Genomic DNA, 21,787 nt, shown 5'->3' with positions numbered 1-21,787 from the left:
GGGGAAAGAGTGGAAACAGTGTCAGACTTTATTTTTCTGGGCTCCAAAATCACTGCAGATGGTGACTGCAGCCATGAAATTAAAAGACGCTTACTCCTTGGAAGGAAACTTATGTCCAACCTAGATAGCATATTCAAAAGCAGAGACATTACTTTGCCAACAAAGGTCCGGCTAGTCAAGGCTATGGTTTTTCCTGTGGTCATGTATGGATGTGAGAGTTGGACTGTGAAGAAGGCTGAGTGCTGAAGAATTGATGCTTTTGAACTGTGGTGTTGGAGAAGACTCTTGAGAGTCCTCTGGACTGCAAGGATATCCAACCAGTCCATTTTGAAGGAGATCAGCCCTGGGTGTTCTTTGGAAGGAATGATGCTGAAGCTGAAACTCCAGTACTTTGGCCACCTCATGCGAAGAGTTGACTCATTGGAAAAGACTCTGATGCTGGGAGGGATTGGGGGCAGAAGGAGAAGGGGACGACAGAGGATGAGATGGCTGGATGGCATCACTGACTTGATGGACGTGAGTCTGAGTGAACTCTGAGAGTTGGTGATGGACAGGGAGGCCTGGCGTGCTGTGATTCATGGGGTCGCAAAGAGTCAGACACGACTGAGCGACTGAACTGAACTGAACTGAAGTGATAATTTGCCAAACCCTGTATGTTCTAGGTTTTAGGTGATGATTAAATTATTGAAGACAAGGGTAGATTAGATGGAAGGACTTTTCATAGGGAGGGAAGTTGTTGATCCTTAACACAGATTTTGGAGAAGGCAATGGCACCCCACTCCAGTACTCTTGCCTGGAAAATCCCATGGACGGAGGAGCCTGGTAGGTGGCAGTCCATGGGGTCGCTAAGAGTCAGACACGACTGAGCGGCTTCACTTTGACTTTTCACTTTCATGCATTGGAGGAGGAAATGGCAACCCACTCCATTGTTCTTGCCTGGAGAATCCCAAGGACAGAGGAGCCTAGTGGTCTGCAGTCCATGGGGTCGCACAGAGTGGGACACGACTGAAGCGACTTAGCAGCAGCAGCAGCAGCAGCAACACAGATTTAGGGGATTTGTGTTGCATCTATCTGGGGATGTGTATCTTATACCCATATTAAATAATTTATCATGTGATAGGGAAATATTACGTAGTGTTTCTTGTTATTCAGCATTTTGAGTGATTGGATTTTATTTATTTTTAAAAACATTCATTTATTATTTATTTATTTGGCTGTGCCAGATCTTACTTGTGGCATGTGGGATCTTCAATCTTCGTTGCACCATGCAGTATCTTTAGTTTTAGCATGCAAACTCTTAGCTGTGGCATGCGGAATCTAGTTCCCTGACCAGGGTTTGAACCCAGGTCCCCTGCATTGGGAGCATGGAGTCTTCGTCACTGGACTACCAGGGAAGCCCCTGGATTTTCTTGGTTCTAGGATGCTACATATTTTCTGGCTTCTGCTGGAGTTAAAAAAAAAAAAAAAAAACCAGACTGAATTATATCATCAGGGTCCAAATTAATCACAGTAATGCATGCCATGTTGAAGTCTCAACACAGGCCAGTCAATGTGCCAGATACTTAACACATTTTAACTACATCCCACCAGTTCTATAAGACAGAGCTTTTATCAAACTCACTTCACAGATGCAGAGCCTGGTGCTCACGGAGTTGTCATGTGGCTGTTAAGGGACAGATTTGAAACTTGATCCAGGTCGGGATTAGTCAAGGGCCCAGTCAAGAGCCCACATTACCCCAGTTCTTCCAGTCTGAGGCCCACCTTGTGTTTCTTATATTCAGTTTTCTTTTCTTCCTAAAAATGCAACTCAGGCAATTAAAAAAAAATCTGTGCTTATACTACTGGATTGGAATACTTTCCCAGAGCAATGTGAGTACCAAAATAAATGACAGGGATGAATAAAGAAAAGAAAGCTAGTACTCAGTGACAAAATGATCATCTACATATGCAATGTCAGCTAACTCAAAAGATCAGAGGCTCAGAAAATCATGCTGGACAGTCCCTTCCCCATAAAATATAAATCTCTCAGAACAGAATTTACATCAGAATCTAAGTCTGGTTGGTGAAGAGAAGGAAAATATGAGTGTATTTTCCCCACATGACAGAATACCACCTGTATGGAATTCCTGCCTTATGCTTCAGCTTCTCCATCTCACATCACTCCTAAGACAGGGACCAAGGTTTGTGGTAAGGACACTGCTCCGTGTTTGCAGGAATGAGGCATTTCTCAGGAAGCCTTTAACCCAAAAGGAAAGAGCCAAGAGGAGGGTCTAACTGTTAGACGGCGTGGAAGACCAAGACCCCAGAATACAGGGGAGTCACACCTAGACAGTTTTCCATCTGCTATCGGACTTAGCCCCAGAGAGAGATGGCAGGCTGAGCACACCCTCACGTATTCTTCAGGTTTCTCAGGGACTTAACAGTCTTGGCCTAAAAACAACAGAAAGAGGTAACTAGAGAGTGTCAGTCTTTGATAGATATGACTGTGGGGACCCTGAATGAGGAATGATGGAAGGACCTAGTCAGAACAGTGGGGTTTCTGTGAAGTCTTGCTCAGGCCATCAACCCTTAGAAGTCCAAAACAGTGCTGGCTTGATGTGGCTAATCCTGGCTTCCAGTTGGAGGGCCCCAGAAGGGGAGTATCTTGATTTAATGGGAGCAGCTTCAAGTTAGCAGAGAGTAGAGTCCCTTGCCTGGTCAGGTATCTGGCCAGAATCTGAACAAGAATAATGGAAGCACTCACCCCACAACAGAGAAGCCCCATGAATTCCCCAATGCTGTCAGCCCTGAGATGCCCAGGACAGGTGTTTGAGGTAGAGGTACCCCCTCAGCCTCCCTAGTCAGTCTTATGAAGATGAGGACCCTGGACTGGTGGGACAGCCACAGATCTGCAGAGAGAAAACCCAGGCCTTAACAAGAGTCCAAAAAAGTATTAACAGGAGACCTCCAAAACCAGAGGGAGACAAATAGAATTCAGTAAATTCTTAGCCCTGACAGATCCAGAAGCACTACTTGTGAGTGGTCCCCTCATTCCACCAGTGTGATCTCAGAGAGGGCAAGGCCTCCTCTAGCAAGATCAGACCCCAGTTCTGCACAGTGGGTAATGTTGACCATAACAGGCCTTAAGGTGAGGACCATCAGTACTAATGAGAGGATCTCTCCCCCAAAGAGGGAGGCTCACAGAGTGGCGCCCCTCCTGACAAGCAGAGATGCTCAGAGCAGTGTCCTGACTCCCCCCTACTAGGGACTCAGGGAGGCGAGGGCTTTGTTTGGGGGCTGGAGGACTCAGGTTCATAGATGGAAGAGTCCCAGTATCTGATACACTGCACACGGAAGACCCTGAGAGAGAATCCAGGGACGGATGAATATTGAGCTACCGGGGTTCCCGTAGCACGCCGCCCTTGCCGTTGACCCCGGGCGACCTCACGTAGGGCCGTACGCAGCTCCCCTCCACTTCCGCTTCGAAGGCGAGAAGCTCCACCGGTAGCCGCAGCGACAGTTTGGCGGAGACTTAGTGTCCAGGAGTCGTCTGGAACCAAGGTGAGGACCTGAATGTGGCTGAAGGGACTTTCCCAACCCTCCCAGTAATAAAAGTGACCCATCCACATCCCACCCCTGTGTTATGGCTCTTGTGGGCCCCTCAAAGCTATCGTCTGAATGTGGTCTAGAGTGTCTCAGGCTAAGGCATTGGTCTGTGGGGGTAGGCCGGGATTCTACCCCTGGAGGAGGTCTAGGTCCTAGATGAGGGCCCTGAGGGCTGAGGAGCAGAGTTCGACACTGCAAGGGGGCCACACTGAGTGACTTCCCTATACTGGGCTCTAGGACGCCCTGGGTAGAGCTGGCCGATTGTGGTGCCCCCTGCAGGTGGTTTGGGGGAAGTGAGAGCCTTGCTCTAACAATAAAACCAGTTTAACAAAGGGACCTAGTCCCCAACAAGATTCATGGTTGTGACACTAAGTGAGGATGGGGGCGCCTCCCATAAGAAACGGGGCCACATGGCCTGGGAGAATCAGGCGTTTTGACAAGACACTTCCTAGGTCATTTCAGGGAAGTAACAGACCAGGTCAAAGGGGGCAGCCTCAGGTTGGCAAGCGAGGGTTTCAGATTTGCGAGGGATTATGGTGAGAACCTCCGGGGCTGTGGGGATGTTCCACACCACGTCATTCGGACACATCCTCCATGTTGTCATTTCTGGCAGACCTCAAGGATACATGTCGGTTCCCACTGCAGGCTAATGGGGAAGTAAGGGTCTTGGTCTGAGGGCAGTGGTCAGGAGAGAGAGAAACCTTAGACCCTGTCATGAGTCAAATGCAGACCTTGGTTGCTTCTATGTCCTGGCTATTGTAAATAGTGCTGCAGTGAACATGAGTACAAGTGTCTTTTTCCATTACCGTTTCCTCAGGATATATGCCCAGTAGTGGGATTGTTGGCTCATGTGGTACTTTTATTCCTAGTTTTTTATGCAAAGTGAATTAAGTCAGAAAGAGGAAAGGCAATATCATATATTAATGCATTTATATGGAATCCAGAAAGATGGTACTGATGAACCTATTTGCAGGGCAGCCTCGAGAAGCCAACATAGAGAACACACTCGCGGACACAGTGGGGGAAGGAGAGGGAGGGGCAGATTGAGAGAGTAACATTGAAAATGTACGCATTACCATATGTAAAATAAATAACCAGTGGGAATTAGTTTTATGACTCAGGGAGCTCAAAGCCAGTGCTCTGACAGCTTAAGAGGGATGGGATGGGGTGGGAGGTGGGAGAGAGTTTGGAGAGGGAGGGGACATACAGTATACTTATGGCTGATTCATATTGATATGGGGCAGAAAATAATACAATATTGTAAAGGTATTATCCTCCAGTTAAAAATAAATAAATTTATTTTTAAAAAGACATATAGAAGAAAAGAGAAGCAAAAAAAAAAAAATATTTTAGACTTTGAATTGGGATCTTGGGTGGGACCACAGGAACATCAACCTGCCTGCAACAGCTTCCATTCTTAGAGGACCATGTTTGGTAAGATGAGGTCATCTTCACTTCCTCCTGTTGGAACACAGGGTGGTTGGCTTTTACTATCAGACGGGCATCAGTTCAGGAGAAAGTAGAGTTTCTCTACCAGGAGCCCAATTGAGGAACCTGAGTGAGGAATCAGAGCGTACATCCGAACCCTTGGATTTCAGCCCAGGAAATCTCAGGGATGGGCTGTGAGGTTGAACATCTGCTTCACTGCTTTATAGCAAGTCTAGGGGTGGGGAAATGTCTAGTCTGAAGGTGCAGCCATCAGTCAGGAAATGGAGAATAGTGCCCAACATTTTAAGGAGCCAAGGTAAGGGCCATGAATGATGACCCCAGTGAACTCAGGATAGAAAATACCCTACTGAGCTCTCAGCACTGGGTATCCCCTGAGAGGGAGGTGGACTGAGGCATTCTTTCACTTGCTTCTGGATCATGTGGAAGTCTGCAGTGTCTGCATCAGAGTAGCAGACGGAAAGGTGCCCAGGTTCCACCAGGACTTGATGTAATAATACTGGAGATGAGCTGAGAGGACCCCACTGCCAGCACCTGCTGTCACCTCAGTAAATCCAAAGCAGGGCTTAGAGGATGCAGAGGAATAGGAAGGCCTCTGTTCTTCCTCCGGGATTCTCAGGGGACAGGCTGAGCAGGAAAACAGGAGGCTTGTGGGTTCCTAGGGCAGTGTCCTCAAGGACACCTGCGGAGGCAGCCTTTGATTAGGCCAAGGTAGAATCTCCCTGTTTTAAGGTGCTCATGTCACCTCATTCTCCATCCTCCAGGTGCCGCAATCTCCTGTCTGTTGGCCCAGACTCCTGCCTGCGGTCCCTGACCACAGCTGCCATGCCTCGTGGGCAGAAGAGTAAGCACTGTGCTCGTGAGAAACGTCGCCAGGCCCAAACTGAGACCCAGGGTGTTCATGATCAGGCTACCACATCTCGGGGAGAAGAGACCACCTCCTCCCCTCCTGATTCAGAGAGTGCTCCCTCAAGCTCGTCTGCTGCTGGCACTGCCATGGGGCCTCAGGGAGCCCAAGGCACCACCAGTGCTGCTGCAGGTGCTATACCCAAAAGATCTGGTGTCGGTGGCGCAGCACGCTCGAGATCTGGAGTAGGTGGCACAGCACACTCGAGATCTGGTGTAGGTGCCGAGGGCCAAGTTCAGGAAAGTGAAAATTCCTCCCGGGCCTCAGCTGCTGCTGAGAGCTCTCACACAGATCTTCTGACCATGGAGTCAGAGAATTTGGTGCAGTACATGCTGTTTCAGTATAAGATGAGGGAGCTAATTAAGAGTTCAGAAATGGTGATGGTTATCCACAGAAGGTACAGGGAGCAATTCCCTGAAATCCTCAGCAGGGCCTCTGAGCACATGGAGATGGTGTTTGGCATGGTGCTGAAGGAAGTCAGGCCCAACAGTCACTGCTATACCCTGGTGAGCAACCTAGATCTCAGCGACAGTGAGTCTATGAGAAGTGACCAGGGGCTGCTGAAGAATGGTCTTCTGATGCCTCTTCTGGGTGTCATCTACCTGAATGGCCATCGCGCCTCTGAGGAGGAGGTCTGGAAGTTCCTGAATATCCTGGGCATCTATGATGGAAGAATGCACTTCATCTTTGGAGACACCAGGAAGCTCATCACAGAAGATCTGGTAAAGGAAGAGTACCTGGAATACAACCAGGTGCCTGGCAGCAATCCCCCTCGCTATGAGTTCCTGTGGGGTCCTAAAGCACTCACAGAAAAGAGCAAGATGAAAGTCCTGCAATTTTTGACCAAGGTCAACGATTTGGTCCCTGACGCCTTACTGCCATATTATGAGGAGGCTTTGAGAGAGGAGGTAGAGAGCTCCAGAGCCAGAGCTGCAACCGGGACCGGCCCTTCTTCCTCAGCCGGTGCAGGACCTTCTGCCTCGGCCAGTGCTGGCCCTTCTGCCTTGGCCAGACCTGGCACTTCTGCTGCAGCCAGGGCTGTCACTTCAGCCTCTGCCAGGCCTGATATGTCTGCCTCGGCCAGGGCTGGCCCTTCTGCCTCGGCCAGGGATGGCACTTCTGCCTCAACCTGTGCCCACTCCAGGGCCACATCCAGCCTTTCATCTGGCCCCTAGTGTGGTCTGAAGCCCATTCTTCACTTTGTGGTTGGAAAAGCCTGTCAACCTATGTTCCTAATATGCATCAATAACTTGTTGACTTTTTATTCCTCAATTTTCAATTGTTACTTTTTACAACAAAGTTTATTTTAGGTTCATGATAGAAGTATTCAAATTAAATGGGTCTCATGCTGTTTGTTGTTTGTCAAATTTAGGATTAAGAGTTTTGTTTTTTGAAATACATATTGGAAATCCTCAAATCACTTTTGTGATCCAAGATGAGAATAACTACACTTTAGGATAAGAATATCCATAGAAATGTGCAAGACACCACACTAAGAGAGGCTTAGAACATAGATGCATAGAGAGATAGCTGAAAGTTTGTCAATTTTTGGTTTGCTTTACTCTGTTTAGTTTCCCTTTATGTAAATGTAAAAGATATATACTTTGATCGGATTATATTTTTCAGGAATGTTTGAGAATATAAATTATAGCAAATGATTTATACGTGGTTCTTCTTTTACACAAACATTAATTGAACATCTGCTCTAAGAAAACTCCATGCTTGTACTGGCAATGTTTAGTCAAAAAAAAAAAAAAAAAAAAGGCAGTGCATGCCTCTGCCCATGCAGTTATAATTTCTCAGAGAAGCTGTCATTATTTGGAAGAGGCTGAGTTACTCTCTAAATCACAAAGAACAAGAAAGAAGCAAGGTAAAGAGGGGGTAGCAAGAACATATTACTTTGGTTTCATTGCTAAGCAGAAGTTTGGCTGATTGGGGAGGTTGGATCTTTTTTTATTTTTTATCAGTTAAAACACTGCATAGTCCCTGACATCTCTTAGATGCCAAAACAAAAAAACAAACAAACAAAAAAAACAACCACCACCACCCAGCTGATGATGTAACATCTGAGGTCAAGATAATCATAGTAATAACTGCCATTGCCCCTAATGTCTCAATAGATACAGGTGCCGTGTCCGATACTTTCCATAAATACATATATTTCACCAGTCCTACCAGACAGAGCTTATCAAACTCACTTCACAGTGGAGAGCCTGAGGCTTATAGAGTTAGAGTTTGGTTTTGTGCCGAAATACTTAAGGCTGGTAATTGACAGAGCTGGGACTAGACTCCTGCCCTAAACTAACTTTAGCACTCATACTATTCTTCTGTCCCCACCCTGAGACATACCCTTGTTTTTTTTTTAAACAAGTTCTTTTGACATTTCCTTTTCCTTATTTATTTACTTTTTATTTATTTATTTATTTGGCTGTGCTGAATCTTATTTGCAGCACATGGGATTTACTTCCCTGACCAGGGATTGAACCTGGGCCCCCTGCATTGGGAGCCTGGGGTGCTAGCCACTGGACCACCAGGAAAGTCCCCACCCTGTATCTTTTATTTCAGTGTTTTTCTCAGCACTTCAAAATTTGTCCTAGGTGATAAAAAAGAATGCCTTTGTGCTCAAGGTACTGGATTGGAATGTGTAGCCAGAGCAGTAAGAATACCAAATATATTTAACAAAAACTACATATACCTTATTCATTACTCACAGATGAATGAAAGAGACAATATTCTGTGCCAGTATAAGCATGTACATTGGCCGTGTTAGATAACCTCTGAAGACCAAGGGCTCTCCATATCATGCTTACAGTCTCTTGCCTGTAGAAAGTAAATCTATCAGGACAGAAATGCCATGAGAACCTTCACCTGGCTGATGAGATAGATAGATGTACTTTTTTTTTCCCTGATGGGTTATCACCTCTCCTGGGACTCCTTGGGCTATAGCTTGTCCATCTCCCATCACTCCTGGGACAGGGACCCATTCATTCTCTGTAGCACTGCAGAGCAAACACGGCTCAAGAGTTTGCAGAGATGTGGAATTTCCCCAGAAGCCTTTAATCCAAGACACTGCAAGATGAGGACCCCATGTAGGAGGACTGAGGAGAGCAACACCCCAGAATATGGGATGGGGGTCACTGGGATAGAACTCCCGTCTGTTCTCAGACACAGGATCTCTCAACTGTTAGGCTAAGCATGCCTTGCTTATTTTTCAGGCTTCTCAGAAACTTGGTCTTGGGGCAGAGTTCTGAGGTTGGATAGGAGAGAGGGTCAGTCTCTCAGAAATGATGGTGATAAACCTGAATGAGGGTGATAGAAAGACTCAGCCACAACAGTAGCAACCTGTAAAGACCCGTCCTCATTGGCAATCCCATGAAGTCCAGAACAATCCAGGCTGCTGTGGTTAACATTTTCAACTCAGGTCCTGGGAAGGTGGGGACATTGGGAATCAGCAGAGTCCTCAGCCTCAGATCAGCAGAGAATAGAGCCCCAGGAAGGGTGCAGAGTCAAATTGAAGACCCAGGGTGTGGATATGGAAGCCCCTCAACCCCAGCCGACAGGGCTACACTAAGTCCCTCCTCTCCAGTTAGCCCTGGGAAGCATAGGTAAGTGCTAGCCAGCTCAAGGGCCCCCTGACTTCGGACTGGAGGGTCAAGGAGATGTGGACCTTGGTTTATAGGCTGGCTCTTCATCAGAGAATGGAAATCCCAGGCATGACATTTGCACAGTCCTGTATGAGGAGTGTGTCAGCCATCTACCCCATTACAGATAAATTCTTAGAAAGTCCTGCAAATGTAATGGGCCCTGGGAGGGAAGAGGCAGGGCTTTCAGAGTAAGTGTATCCCTTTTTTCCTAAAGGAGAATGGCTTCAGGGTATTAAAGTCCTTGGACTAATGGAGGAAACCTCTATCAGCTGAGGAAGGGTACCCAGTTCCTAACAGGAATCAACTGATGGCACTGACTGACAGTGAAGGATCCCTCCCAGAAAGAAGGGGGCTACAGAGGGCACTGTTCCTGTTAGGCCTTAGACTGTGCCACTTAGGCCTGGTGACATGGTGAGTCCTACTCACTTCCTTCCAGAACATCTCATGGAGGTAAGGAACATCATCCTCTTCAAAGGGAGCAGCCACAGCTCATAGAAGTATGATTTCCAGATTGTGCCAGAAGCCAAGGTAAGGACCCTGATGACTGAAAAGACCACCCACCTCAAAACAATGGAGCAGAACTTATTCCCTCCACTACTGTTAGCCTCGGAAGACCACAGGCTGTGGTGGCCCAATGAGGCAAATTCCACCTCTTCCTCGCGGGTCTCAGGGAATTGGGGGCTTGAGGGGAGAAGCCTTAAGGTAAGTCAGTGAATATTTTCAGGTTGTAAGTATTTCAAGGTTATTTCTAAGTCAGGGTGAGGATGGTAAAGAATGTGGGAACCCACATACCAGGATGACCAGATAGAATCCTCCCTACTATCGGGCTAGAAGGCCCCAGGCAGAGTTGTCAGCCCAAGGGACCCTTCACTTATGACTGAGGAGTAGCAGGAAAGTTAGGGTTTTGGTCTGATGGTGGTGGTCCCATGTCAACAGAGGGGGAGATCTTGGGCTTGGCTGAGAGTCAAATTTGGGACCCTGATTTGGAACCCTGATTTGGGACTCTGAGAGGAACTGTCTTTTATCCTCAATCAGCTTCTAGAGCTTTCATCCTTGTAAGACTGTGGGCAGGGGTAGCTAGGTAAGGCCACCGTTATTTCCTCCTCCAGGCTCACAGGGAGGTATGGGTCTTACTATGAGGAGATAAGCCTCAGGTCCAGAAGGAGGGGATTCCCCAGGCCCCACCAGAAGTCAAATTTTGGAGCCTGAGTGCAGACTGAGGGGTGTACCCATCCTTGAATAGAGACAAAGAGTGTCATGCCATACCCATTGATATCAGTTCTAGAAAGCTCCGGGGAGGGCTGTCAGGCAAGGCTTTCCCTCACTTCTTTATATCAGGCCTTCTTTTTGTCATTGTTGAATCACTAAGTCATGCCTGACTCTTTTTTGATTCATGGACTGTGGCCCCCCAGCCTCCTCTGTCCATGGGATTCTAAAGGGAAAAACTGGAGTGGGTTGTCATTTCCTCCTCCAGGGAATCTTCCCAACCCAGGGACTGATTTAGGTCTCCTGAAGCTCCTGTATGTACCACAGGCAGATACTTTACTGCTGAGCCACTAGAGTGGCCCTATTTCAGGCCTAAGGGAGGTCAGATCTTTGCTGGAAAGTGCAGCCACCAGTCATGAGAAAGGAGGCATATGGTGCCTTCTAGGCACTGTGGTAGATGCTTTACAATTACCACCACATGCTACCAGTCTTTCCAGACAGGGCTTCTCAAACTCACTTCACAGATAAAGAGCCTGAGGCGCTCTCAGAGAGTTTAATGACCTGACAAACTTCCCATGGCTGGTAAGTGGCAAGGATGGTCGTAGGCCCTTGAGTTGAGTTAGTCTAAAGCTCACCCTCTCACTCCTGCAAGCCTGAGCTGACTTTGTGCCCTTAATTCCCTTTTTATTTTCATTACTGTGAAATGTATCAGAAGCAATAAGAAGAAGGACTCTCAGGTCAAACTATTGTATTGTAATACATAGCTAGAGCAATAATAATAAAACTAAAATAAATGTGACATATGAAGAGAAGAAACAAAGCAATGACGTTTTCTGACAATCGGATCATCTGTCCATATATATGAGGTCTCGGATAAGCTTTAAAGATCTGAAAGCTTTAGAGTTACACATAAGCTCCAAAGATCAGGATTCAAAAACAAGTTATCTCAGAGCCATTTCTTTGTATAAAGAAATATCTATTAGACATAAAATATAAAGTTTATGTATTCGAACACAAGTTCCCTGTGAAGTCTGGCTGAAGGAGAGAAGGGACAGGTTTCCCAGAGTTCAGCTCCAGCAGCTAGGGAATCAGCCTGAAGGGATGAGCAGTGCCGGCGAAGAATGATGTAGCCTCTGACTCCAGGTACAGGACTACATGTTTATTTCAAGCATCAGGTCTTCTTTTCGAGTTTGACAAAAGCATTAGGTGAGAGTTTTGACATTTTTCAGTTCCTCCTCACCCAGATTTATTGTCTATTTTTGCCCTTTAAACAGAGTTCCTGTTTCAGTGATTCTCTCAGAATGGTGTTTACTTGTGATTACATTGTAACTCATGCTTATGTCTGGGCTGCATACCACATCCCTCAGTTTATTTCTTATCTTTCGAAATCCTGCTTCCCCTAGTATCCTAAGCTCACTATCTTCTAAAAAGGCTTCTAGCTATTCTTAATAATTCCTAAACCCTAAACTCAGCAAACTTCCTTTGCCATCAACATTTCCCTCACAAACAGGTCTCAGATAACAATCCTTCCCATGGCCTCAAGCTGCGGCCTATGTGCTCACCCTGGGACATTCTTTGTAAAAATCCTTGAACAAATGTCAATGGTTACTTTATAGATTATTTTCTGGCACAACTGCAGAAGGCTTTGTGCTTTCTCATAATTCTCTGAAAAACAATAAGCACCTTAACATTCTTTCCAGCCAACTCAACCAAAGAAAGGAAAGAACAAGTCAGAATCACAAAAACCTAACCCCTTCATCCCGGGACCATGCCTGCGGGATGAGGAGAGGGGGTTGGGGCCATACCTCCATTTTGTCAGTAATGCCTAATGCGGCTCCCAACACAGGTTACCATGTTTGTTTCTCTCACAGGTCTCCACCTGGGCCCCCTTACTTATGCCATGGATTTCCCATCTCTCCTCACTCCTAGGACAGGGACTCCTTCTCTGCAACACTTGCAGTAGGGAAACTGCTTGGGGCTTTTCAGGGATGTGACATTTCCCAAGAAGCCATTTATCAAAGGGGCAAGGGCCTATAGGAAGATAGCCATGCATCTGGACTGAGGAAAGCAACACCCCCAGAATATTAGGTATAAGAAGGCTCCAGGCAGAGCTCTCAAGCTGAACATCTCGCTCACAGTACAGTTGTCAGGGGCTTGAGACCTTTGGTCTAAGGAGGGCGATCTCAGTTCAGAGAAGGAATTGTCAGACATATATGTAAAGCCCCTTCAAAAGAAGTCAAAGAAATAGCCACCCAGAACCACTGGGGTTCTGTAGTGTCCATTTACTGATAGCAGCCCTGGGAGGTCCTGAATTCCATCATAGGATGAGGAAGAGAGAGGCCTTGAGAGCTGAGAAAGACAGAGCACTACTGCCATGGGCAGGGCACGTTCCAGAACCAAGTCCTCCAGCTCCTCCCACATAGTGACATCCAGGGCAGATCCTTCATCTTGTGATTGAAAAGAGAAGTATTCCAAGTATTTGAGTGCCAAGATGGAGCTGAAAGGAACATATTTCATGTCTTCTTTTGTTCTTGCTTGACCTCAGTAACTGGGAGATGTATCTTTTTCTGTTTAGGGCTTTCTTTTTCTTTTTTGGTATTCTTAAAATACTCTTCCTTGTAATTGAAAGTTTATTTGACTTCCATATCTCTGTTTATGAACAAAGTATATCCCATTTGTTGCTGTATTTCAGTGTAAGTATAAAGGTTTTGGTATTCTGTATAATGAATCAAATCCTTGAATCTCCCTTTGTGGTTCAGAACAAGATAACATGTCAAGAGAACTGGCATTTGCTTGCCAATGTGAATGAACACAGAAAATTGTTGGTATCAGGAAATAAAGAAAACGGTCCTGACTGAGTGGCATCTGTAATACAGTGGAATGGGAATTCCCAGCCCCTGTATCCCCTCAGCAGCCCAGATTTTAATATTTTATAAGTAACAAAATACCTTTATAGAAGGTCCAGAATGCAATTAAGAAATTGCATTACCACAGGTAAGCATATAGCTTAGATCAGCTATACTTGAAATGGGTAAGAACAGCAATTCGACTTTATTGGCATCAGCCCTTGTCTCAGGCTGGCACAGTTCAGTACCAAGAGAGATTGTGACCTTCCTTGGTGGGGGAAAGTGAGAGTGGTGTGAATGTTCTGAGTGTCCAGGAAAATGTTAGAACTAAGAAATGAATTCAAGAAAGCTGCAGGACACAAAATAACACACAAAAATGAGTTGTGTTTGTAAACATTAAAAACAAACTGTCTGAAAAAAAATTAAGAAAACAGTTCTATTTCAAAAATGTCTAAAAGAATAAAATACTTAGAAATAAATTTAACCAAGGAAGTAAAAGATCTATACACTGAAAACAAGGAGACATTGATTGAAGAAAGTGGAAAAGACACAAATAAAATGATGTCCCAAGTATACAGATTGGAAGAATTCACATTGTTAAAATATTCATACTACCCAAAGTGATCTACAGATTTAATGTAATGTGTGTCATAATTCCAGTGGAATTTTCCAGAGTAATAGGCTAAAATTCATATGACACCTCAAAAGACCTTGAATAGATAAAGTAATCTTGACAAAGAGGAGCAAAGGTGTAAATATGGTGCTTCTTGATTTTGAACTATAGTACAAGACAGTGTGATACCAGCATAAACATAGACACAGATCAACGGAACAGAATAGAGCCATGTATAAACCCACGCATATATAGGCAAGTAATCCTTAACAAAGGCACTAAGAATACAAGGGAAAAAAAAGTATCCTCAATCAACAAATAGTGTTGAAAAAATGGAAAATCTGCCTGCAAAGAGTAAAACTAGAGTCTTATCTTACATCATACTCAAAAAAATGGATTCAAGACTTTAAAATGAGGCCAGAAATCATAAAATTCTTAGAAGAAAACATAGGGGAAAGCTCCTTGTCATTGGTCATGGCAATGTTTTGTTTTGTTTTTAATTTGACAACAGAAACACAGACAAGAAAAAGAAAAATCAGTGGGGCTACATCAAATTAAAAAGATTCTGTAGAGCAATGGAAACAATCAAAAATTGAAATAGTGAAATAGAAAAACTTTGCAAGTCATATATCTGATGTTAATATCTAAATTATAGAAGGAACTCATACAACTCAATTACAGACTAATTAATTAAAAATAACTAAAAAACGAGCAAAGAACCTAAATATTTTCTAAGGAAGACATAGAAATGGCCAACAGCTATGTGAACAGGGGCTCAGCATCACTAATCATCAGTGAGATGGTAATCCAGACCACAATAACATATCACCTCATACCTGTTGGGAGAGCTATTATCAAAAAGCCATACACATTCCATAAAATTTACACAAATATGAAAAGGTTAAATTTATCAAAAGTTGTGCACATAAACACAGACACACACACACATTTATGGACCATGAATAGCACTATTCATCTCTGATGAGCAGTTTCTGTAGTAAACTGTGATCTCAAAAAAAGTGATCACCAGTGGTTCTCAGGTAGTTCTCATTGTGTTTAGTACCAGACCGTAACCCTGAATAACACCGTTGAACTCATATGAAGTGCTGCTAGTGGTGCTGGAAGTGCTCTCAAGAAACAGAAGTCATGACATTATATGAAAAAGTTGAATTACTTGTTGTGTACCACACTTTGGGTCTGCAGTCATGGTTGCCACCATTCCAAGATGACATACTCCTTTCCCTATTTGGAACCAGTCTGTTGTTCCATGTCCAGTTCTAACTGTTGCTTCCTGACCTGCATACAGATTTCTTAAGAGGCAGGTCAGGTGGTCTGGTATTCTCATCTCTTTAAGAATTTTCCACAGTTTGTGGTGATCCACACAGTCAAAGGCTTTGGCATAGTCAATAAAGCAGAAATAGATGTTTTTCTGGAACTCTCTTGCTTTTTTGATAATCCAATGGATGTTGGCAATTTGATCTCTGATTCCTCTGCCTTTTCTAAAACCAGATTGAACATCTGGAAGTTCATGGTTCCTGTATTGTTGAAGCCTGGCTTGGAGAATTTTGAGCATTACTTTACTAGCATGTGAGATGAGTGCAGTTGTGCAGTCGTTTGAGCATTCTTTGGCATTGCCTTCTTTGGGATTTGGAATGAAAACTGACCTTTTCAGTCCTGTGGCTGTCTAGGTTGATCAAAGCTTTTCTTCCACGGAGCAAGTATCTTTTAATTTCATGGCTGCAGTCACCATCTTCAGTGATTTTGGAGGCCAAAAACAAATAAAGTCTTTCACTGTTTCCATCGCTTCCCCATCTATTTGTCATGATGTGATAGTATCATGTCATCTGCAAACAGTGCGTTTTACTTCTTTTTCAACTTGGATTCCTTTTATATCTTCTCTACTCTGATTGCCACAGGTAGGGCTTCTAAAATCATGTTGAGTAAAAGTAGAGACAATGGACATCCTTGAGATTTTCATATTAAGTGAAGTCAGACAAAGACAAATATCACTCATATGTGGAATATAATTTTTAAAAATGATACAAAGGAACTTATTTAAAAAATAGAAACAGATTGAACAGGTATAAAAAATGAACTTATGGTTACCAAAGAGCAAATGGGGCAGGGAGCAATAAATCAGAAGCTTGAGATGAACATATACACATACTGTATATAAGGTAGATGGCCAAGAAGTATCTATTCTATAGAGCAGGAAACGCAATATTCTGTGATAACTTATATGACAAAAGATTCTTTAAAATAATGGATATATATATATAGGTATAACTGAATCACTTTGTAGTACACCTGAAATTTATACAACATTGTAAGTCAACTGTACTCCAAGAAATTTAAAAAGAAAATCACTGAGGAGAAAACAGATATGTCAGGACAGGTTTTAATGCAGATGAACGTGCCCTATTCTGGGGGATTTGCCACAAAGTACATGCCTTGGTAAGGAAGGGAAGTGAACTCCAAGATTTGAGACAGAAAGAGGCTAATTCTATGATTTTGTGCAAATGCTGTAAGGTTTTTGTGCAAATCATCAGGACTCCCCTAAACTTTAGGGCTGCTAACCCTGAGCCTTCAAGGAAAACGATAAACACCATCTGTCAGTCTTCTGGTTGTACAACAAGAAGGCCGGACAGCAGGAACTTTTGTGGGGATTGGTGTCATCAGTGCTTCATCCCTGAATTCAGGAAGTACCTTGGGGGTTATTGACTGCCTTTTAAAATTCTTTTGATACTGGACAATGCTTTGGCCACCCAGAACCCCATGAGTTCAACACTGAAGGCATCAAAGTGTCTCCTTTTCCCAAAACACAACATCTCTAAGTCAGCCTATAGATCAGAGGGTCAAAGGGACCGTTAAGGGTCATTACACACGGTACTCTATGAAAATGATTGCCAATACTATGGAAGAGAACCCTGATAGAACATCATGAAGTCTGGAAGGATTACACAACTGAAGATGCAATTGTTGTCACATGCACGCACACACACACAAAAGCCCATGAAAGCCCAAACAATAAATTCCTGCTGAAGAAAACTGTCCAGATGTTTTGCATACCTTCACAGGATTTGTGACAGAGTCAGTTAAGGAAATCATGAAAGAGACTGTGGACATGACATGAAAGGATGGGAGAGGGTGCAGAGTCCCAAAATACAGATCTTGGAAAAACCCAAGAGCTAACAGACACTACAGCAGTGGAATTAACAAAATACGACTGGATGGAGATGAATGGTTCCGAACCAGATCTGGATGATGAGGAACAAGATGTAGAAGAAGCAGTGCCAGAAAACAAATTGACATTAGACAATCTGGCAGAAGCATTCTGAGTACTCAAGACTGCTTTGACTCTTGTATGGCATGGACCCTTCTATGATAAAGGCACTGAAATGAAAGCAAATGGTGGAAGGAGGACTGATAACACACAGAAACGTTTTTAGAGAAATGAAAAAGCAAAATCTTCAGACAGAAATTACAATGTATTTCCATAAAGGTACACTGAGTGTGCCTGCTTCCTCTGCCTCCCCTTCCACCTCCTCCGCTCTTCCATCTCTGCCACTCATCAAGGTCAACCCCTCCTCTTCCTCCTGCTCTTCAGCCTACTCAGCAAGAAGGTGTCAGGAATGAAGACCTTCGTGATTATCCACTTCCAGTCAATGAGTAGTAAATAATCATTGTGCCATACCGATAATAATCTTATCTGTTGAGTATGTGTGTGACTGTCTTTTGCTAAGAGCTCATAACTGTAGGCAAGGACTGTATGAGATGTTTCTGTGGCATCATCTTCATCATCACCACCAGCTAAGTATTCATCATGAAGAATTTGCGTGCAAGACTTGTATTGAAATGGATAGCCTACCATTGCATAGGCAGAAGGTGAGTGATATTTAATATAAAATTAATAATGTTTCACTTTATTATTGTTTTATAACTTTAGTTTCAAAGAATTGTATTATTGCACACTGTCCCACCTCTCTCTTGTCAATGGATAAACTGCCTATCAGCCTGTCATCACAGGTAAGTATTTTCTCTTAAAGTAACAATGTTTTCAGTACTGTATTATAAGTATTACCAAAATAGTGTATGCTATAAAAATTTTTAGCTATTCATTCATTACGGTATATGCTCCGCTACCATGAAGCAATCCTATCAATTGCACTAGGCTACTATAAAGCAGTCATATTGCTGCTTCATTATCAAAGCTTGAATCATTATACCTGTAAATAAATATGAATTTCTTTTCATATTATTTTTTTCATGTTTGATATTTAGTGTCTCATATGTATAGTCTTTTGTGTCATATAAGACAATATAGATGTCAGTACTTACAGCCAATTTTTCTTATAAATGGATGCTGTAAATTTACAATGTTGATAAATACAGTACTGTGAATATATTTTCTCTTATAATTTTCTTAATAACATTTTTTCTCTAGCTTACTTTATCATAAGAATACAGTAGAAAATACTTATAGCATACAAAATATGCATTGACTGCTTATCATTAAGGCTTCCAGTCAACAGTAGGTTATTATTAGTTAAGTTTGGGCAGAGTCAAAATTATACAGGGATTTTGACTGCCTGGGTGCTGGTACTTCTAAACTCCACATGGTTCAAGGGTCAATTGTACATCCAAAGGAAGTGAAGTCAGTATCTCAAAGAGACATCTTCACTCCTGTGTTCTTTGCACCATTATTTACAATAGCCAAGATTTGGTAACGCCCCAAAATCTACCAACAGATAAATGGATAAAGAACATGTGGTAGATGCAGACAATGGGATATAATTTCACCTTAAAAAGGAAAGAAATGTTGTTATATGGGACAACATGGAGAAACCACAGGGACATTATTCTAAATGAAATAAGCCAGTCTCAGAAGGACAAATGCTGCATGGTTTCACTTATATGAGGTATCTAAAGTTTTTAAACACATTGAAACACAGAGGGGCCACAGGAGGGAGAAATGGGCAGTTGCTTTTCACTTGATATACTGTTTCAGTTATTCATTGAATAAATTCCAGAAATCTGCTGTGCACCATTGTGCCTGTATTTAACAGTACTGTATTGTGTGCCTAAAATTTTGAGAGTAGATTTGATGTTAAATGTTTTTGCCACAACAATAATTTGACAAGTTGATTGTTTTGCTCTCTCTCCAGTAGAGAGTAAGCTGAGTAAGTGCAACCATTTAGAAAACAGAACTCTTTTATGCTGTTAATGAGACTGTCAATGGGTGAAACCACTGTGGAAAACAGTATTGAGGTTTCTCAAAAAATTAAAAATCGAATTATGATATGATTCAGCAAATCCACTTCTGGGTATCTATCCAAAGGAGTTAAAATTAGACTCTCCAAGAGATATCAGCATTCCCATATTTGTTGCAACATTATTCACAATAACCAATACAGGGAAACAGCCTAAATGTCCTTTGATGAATGAATGGATAAATATATGAGATATATATATATATATATATATATATATATATATATATAATGGAGTGTTGTGTGTGTGTGTCCTCAGTCACTCAGTTGTGTCTGACTCTTTTTCGACCCCATGGTATGTAGCCTGCCAAGTTCCTCTGACCATGGGATTTTCCAGGCAAGAATACTAGAGTGGGTTGCTATTTCCTCCTCCAGGGGATCTTCCCAATCCAGGGATCGAACCTGAGTATCCTGTGTGTCCTGCATTGGCAGGTGGATTATTTACCACTGAGCTAACTGGGAAGCCCATAATGGAGTATTATTCAACCTTAAAAAGAAGGAAACTTTTTCATTTGCAATAACAGAGATGACCTAGAAGACATTGTGCTAAGTGAAATAAGCCAGACACAGAATGACAAATACATGATACCACTTAAATGAGGAATCTAAAACAGGCAAACTGATAGAAGCAGGGTAGGATGGTGATTGCCAGGGCCTTGGAGGAGGCGTAATGTGGAAGTGATTGTCAAAGGACACAGATTTTCAGTTATACACGATGAATAATTTCTAGAAATGTAATGTGTAGCATAGAGCCTATACTTAACAATTCCATATTGGATACATAAAGTTTTGCTAAAAGGATTGTTAATTGTCCTTGCTCCTCCTTACCGCCACAAAAATAAATGAGTAAATCAATAAAGAGTATAGGAGGAAACTTTTGGAGGTAATGGACATGTTTATGGCATAGATTGTAGCGGTGGTTCAGAAGTGTATATTTATTTCCAAACATCGAGTTGTATTCATTAAATGAGTACAGCTTTTGTATATGATAATCATATCTCAATAAAGTGTCTTTTTTAAAAAAAGAGCAGATATTTGGTCTTATTTGGGGTTGTAGTCTGCGCATCGGAGAACGCAATGGCACCCCACTCCAGTACTCTTGCCTGGAAAATCCCATGGGTGGAGGAGCCTGGTAGGCTGCAGTCCATGGGGTCGCTAAGAGTCGGACATGACTGAGCGACTTCACTTTCACTTTTCACTTTTATGCATTGGAGAAGGAAATAGCAACCCACTCCAGTGTTCTTGCCTGGAGAATCCCAGGGATGGCGGAGCCTGGTAGGCTGCCGTTTATGGGGTCGCACAGAGTCAGACACGACTGAAGCGACTTAGCAGCAGCAGCAGCAGTCTGAGCATAATGCAAAGTGTACAGTAGGCACTTTATATTTAATCAATAAAGGCTGAAATAAAGAGTATAAATAAGGAAAAGATTGTTAATTTTTGGTTTACCTAACTCCTTCTTGTGCTTTTTCTTCTAAAAATTAAAGTTATATGCTTGTATTTGCTTATATTATTTAGGAATGTAAGATAAATTCTAATGGATGAGGCCGCATGCTTATTCTCTTGTTGATTTCCCAACTATTATTTGAGAAGGAGCTCTTTTTTTTTTCTTTTGGCTGTGAAGCATGCTGGACCATCCCCAACCAGGGATCGAACCCACCCATGCCCCCTGAATTGGGAGCAGGGAGTCTTAAACACTGGACCAACAGGGAAGTTCTGAGAATGAGCTTTTTGGTAGGCTTACTAGTACTGTGGATGCTTTTTAAAAAACTGGAACAACAGCAACCTCCAAAACAAGATCTAGCCCCTGTCAATTGAATTTTAGAGTCTAGGAGGTACTATTATATGAAAAGATGGTGAGATACTCTCTATGACTAAAAGCAGGGTTCTCAAAACTTCAGGCCTCCAACCAGCACATCCTGTGAGATCAGCAGCAGCATTTAGATTAGAAATAAAATTCACAATAAATGTAATGTGCTTGAAGTATCCCAAAACCATCCCCCATTCCAAGTCTGTGGAAAAACTGTCTTCTACAAAACCAGTCCCTGGTGCCAAAAAGGTGGGGAATGCTGAAAGACCAAATCAAAAGCAGGGGTAAGGAGGGCAGGCAGTTGGAGTTGAAAGCAAGTGTAAATGGCCTGCGGTGAGGCAGTTTGGAGCCTTGTTGTTGTTCAGTCATTAAGTCATGTCCCACTCTTTGTGACCCCATGGACTGCAGCTCACCAGGCCTCCCTGCCCTTCACTATCTCCCAGAGTTTTCTGAAACTCAAGTG

The 21,787-nt window shown here is 43.2% G+C and overlaps 1 protein-coding gene across 1 annotated transcript; it reads left to right on the top strand.

Annotated features, from left to right (window-relative positions):
• Positions 1–5,804: 5,804 nt before the first annotated feature.
• On the top strand, positions 5,805–7,673 carry LOC129639498 (melanoma-associated antigen B2-like). The gene has a single exon (XM_055564651.1). The coding sequence runs from the start codon at positions 5,857–5,859 to the stop codon at positions 7,111–7,113; it is 1,257 nt and encodes a 418-aa protein (XP_055420626.1). The 5' UTR covers positions 5,805–5,856; the 3' UTR covers positions 7,114–7,673.
• The last annotated feature ends 14,114 nt before the right edge of the window (positions 7,674–21,787 follow it).

This window comes from Bubalus kerabau, chromosome X (genome assembly GCF_029407905.1).
Source record: "Bubalus kerabau isolate K-KA32 ecotype Philippines breed swamp buffalo chromosome X, PCC_UOA_SB_1v2, whole genome shotgun sequence".
Lineage (NCBI taxonomy): Eukaryota > Metazoa > Chordata > Mammalia > Artiodactyla > Bovidae > Bubalus > Bubalus kerabau.
This window is presented reverse-complemented; position numbering and strand designations above follow the sequence as displayed.

Bases quoted from the DNA above. Each gene is read 5' to 3' on its own strand.
- LOC129639498 (XM_055564651.1), top strand. From the start codon at position 5,857: ATGCCTCGTGGGCAGAAGAGTAAGCACTGTGCTCGTGAGAAACGTCGC.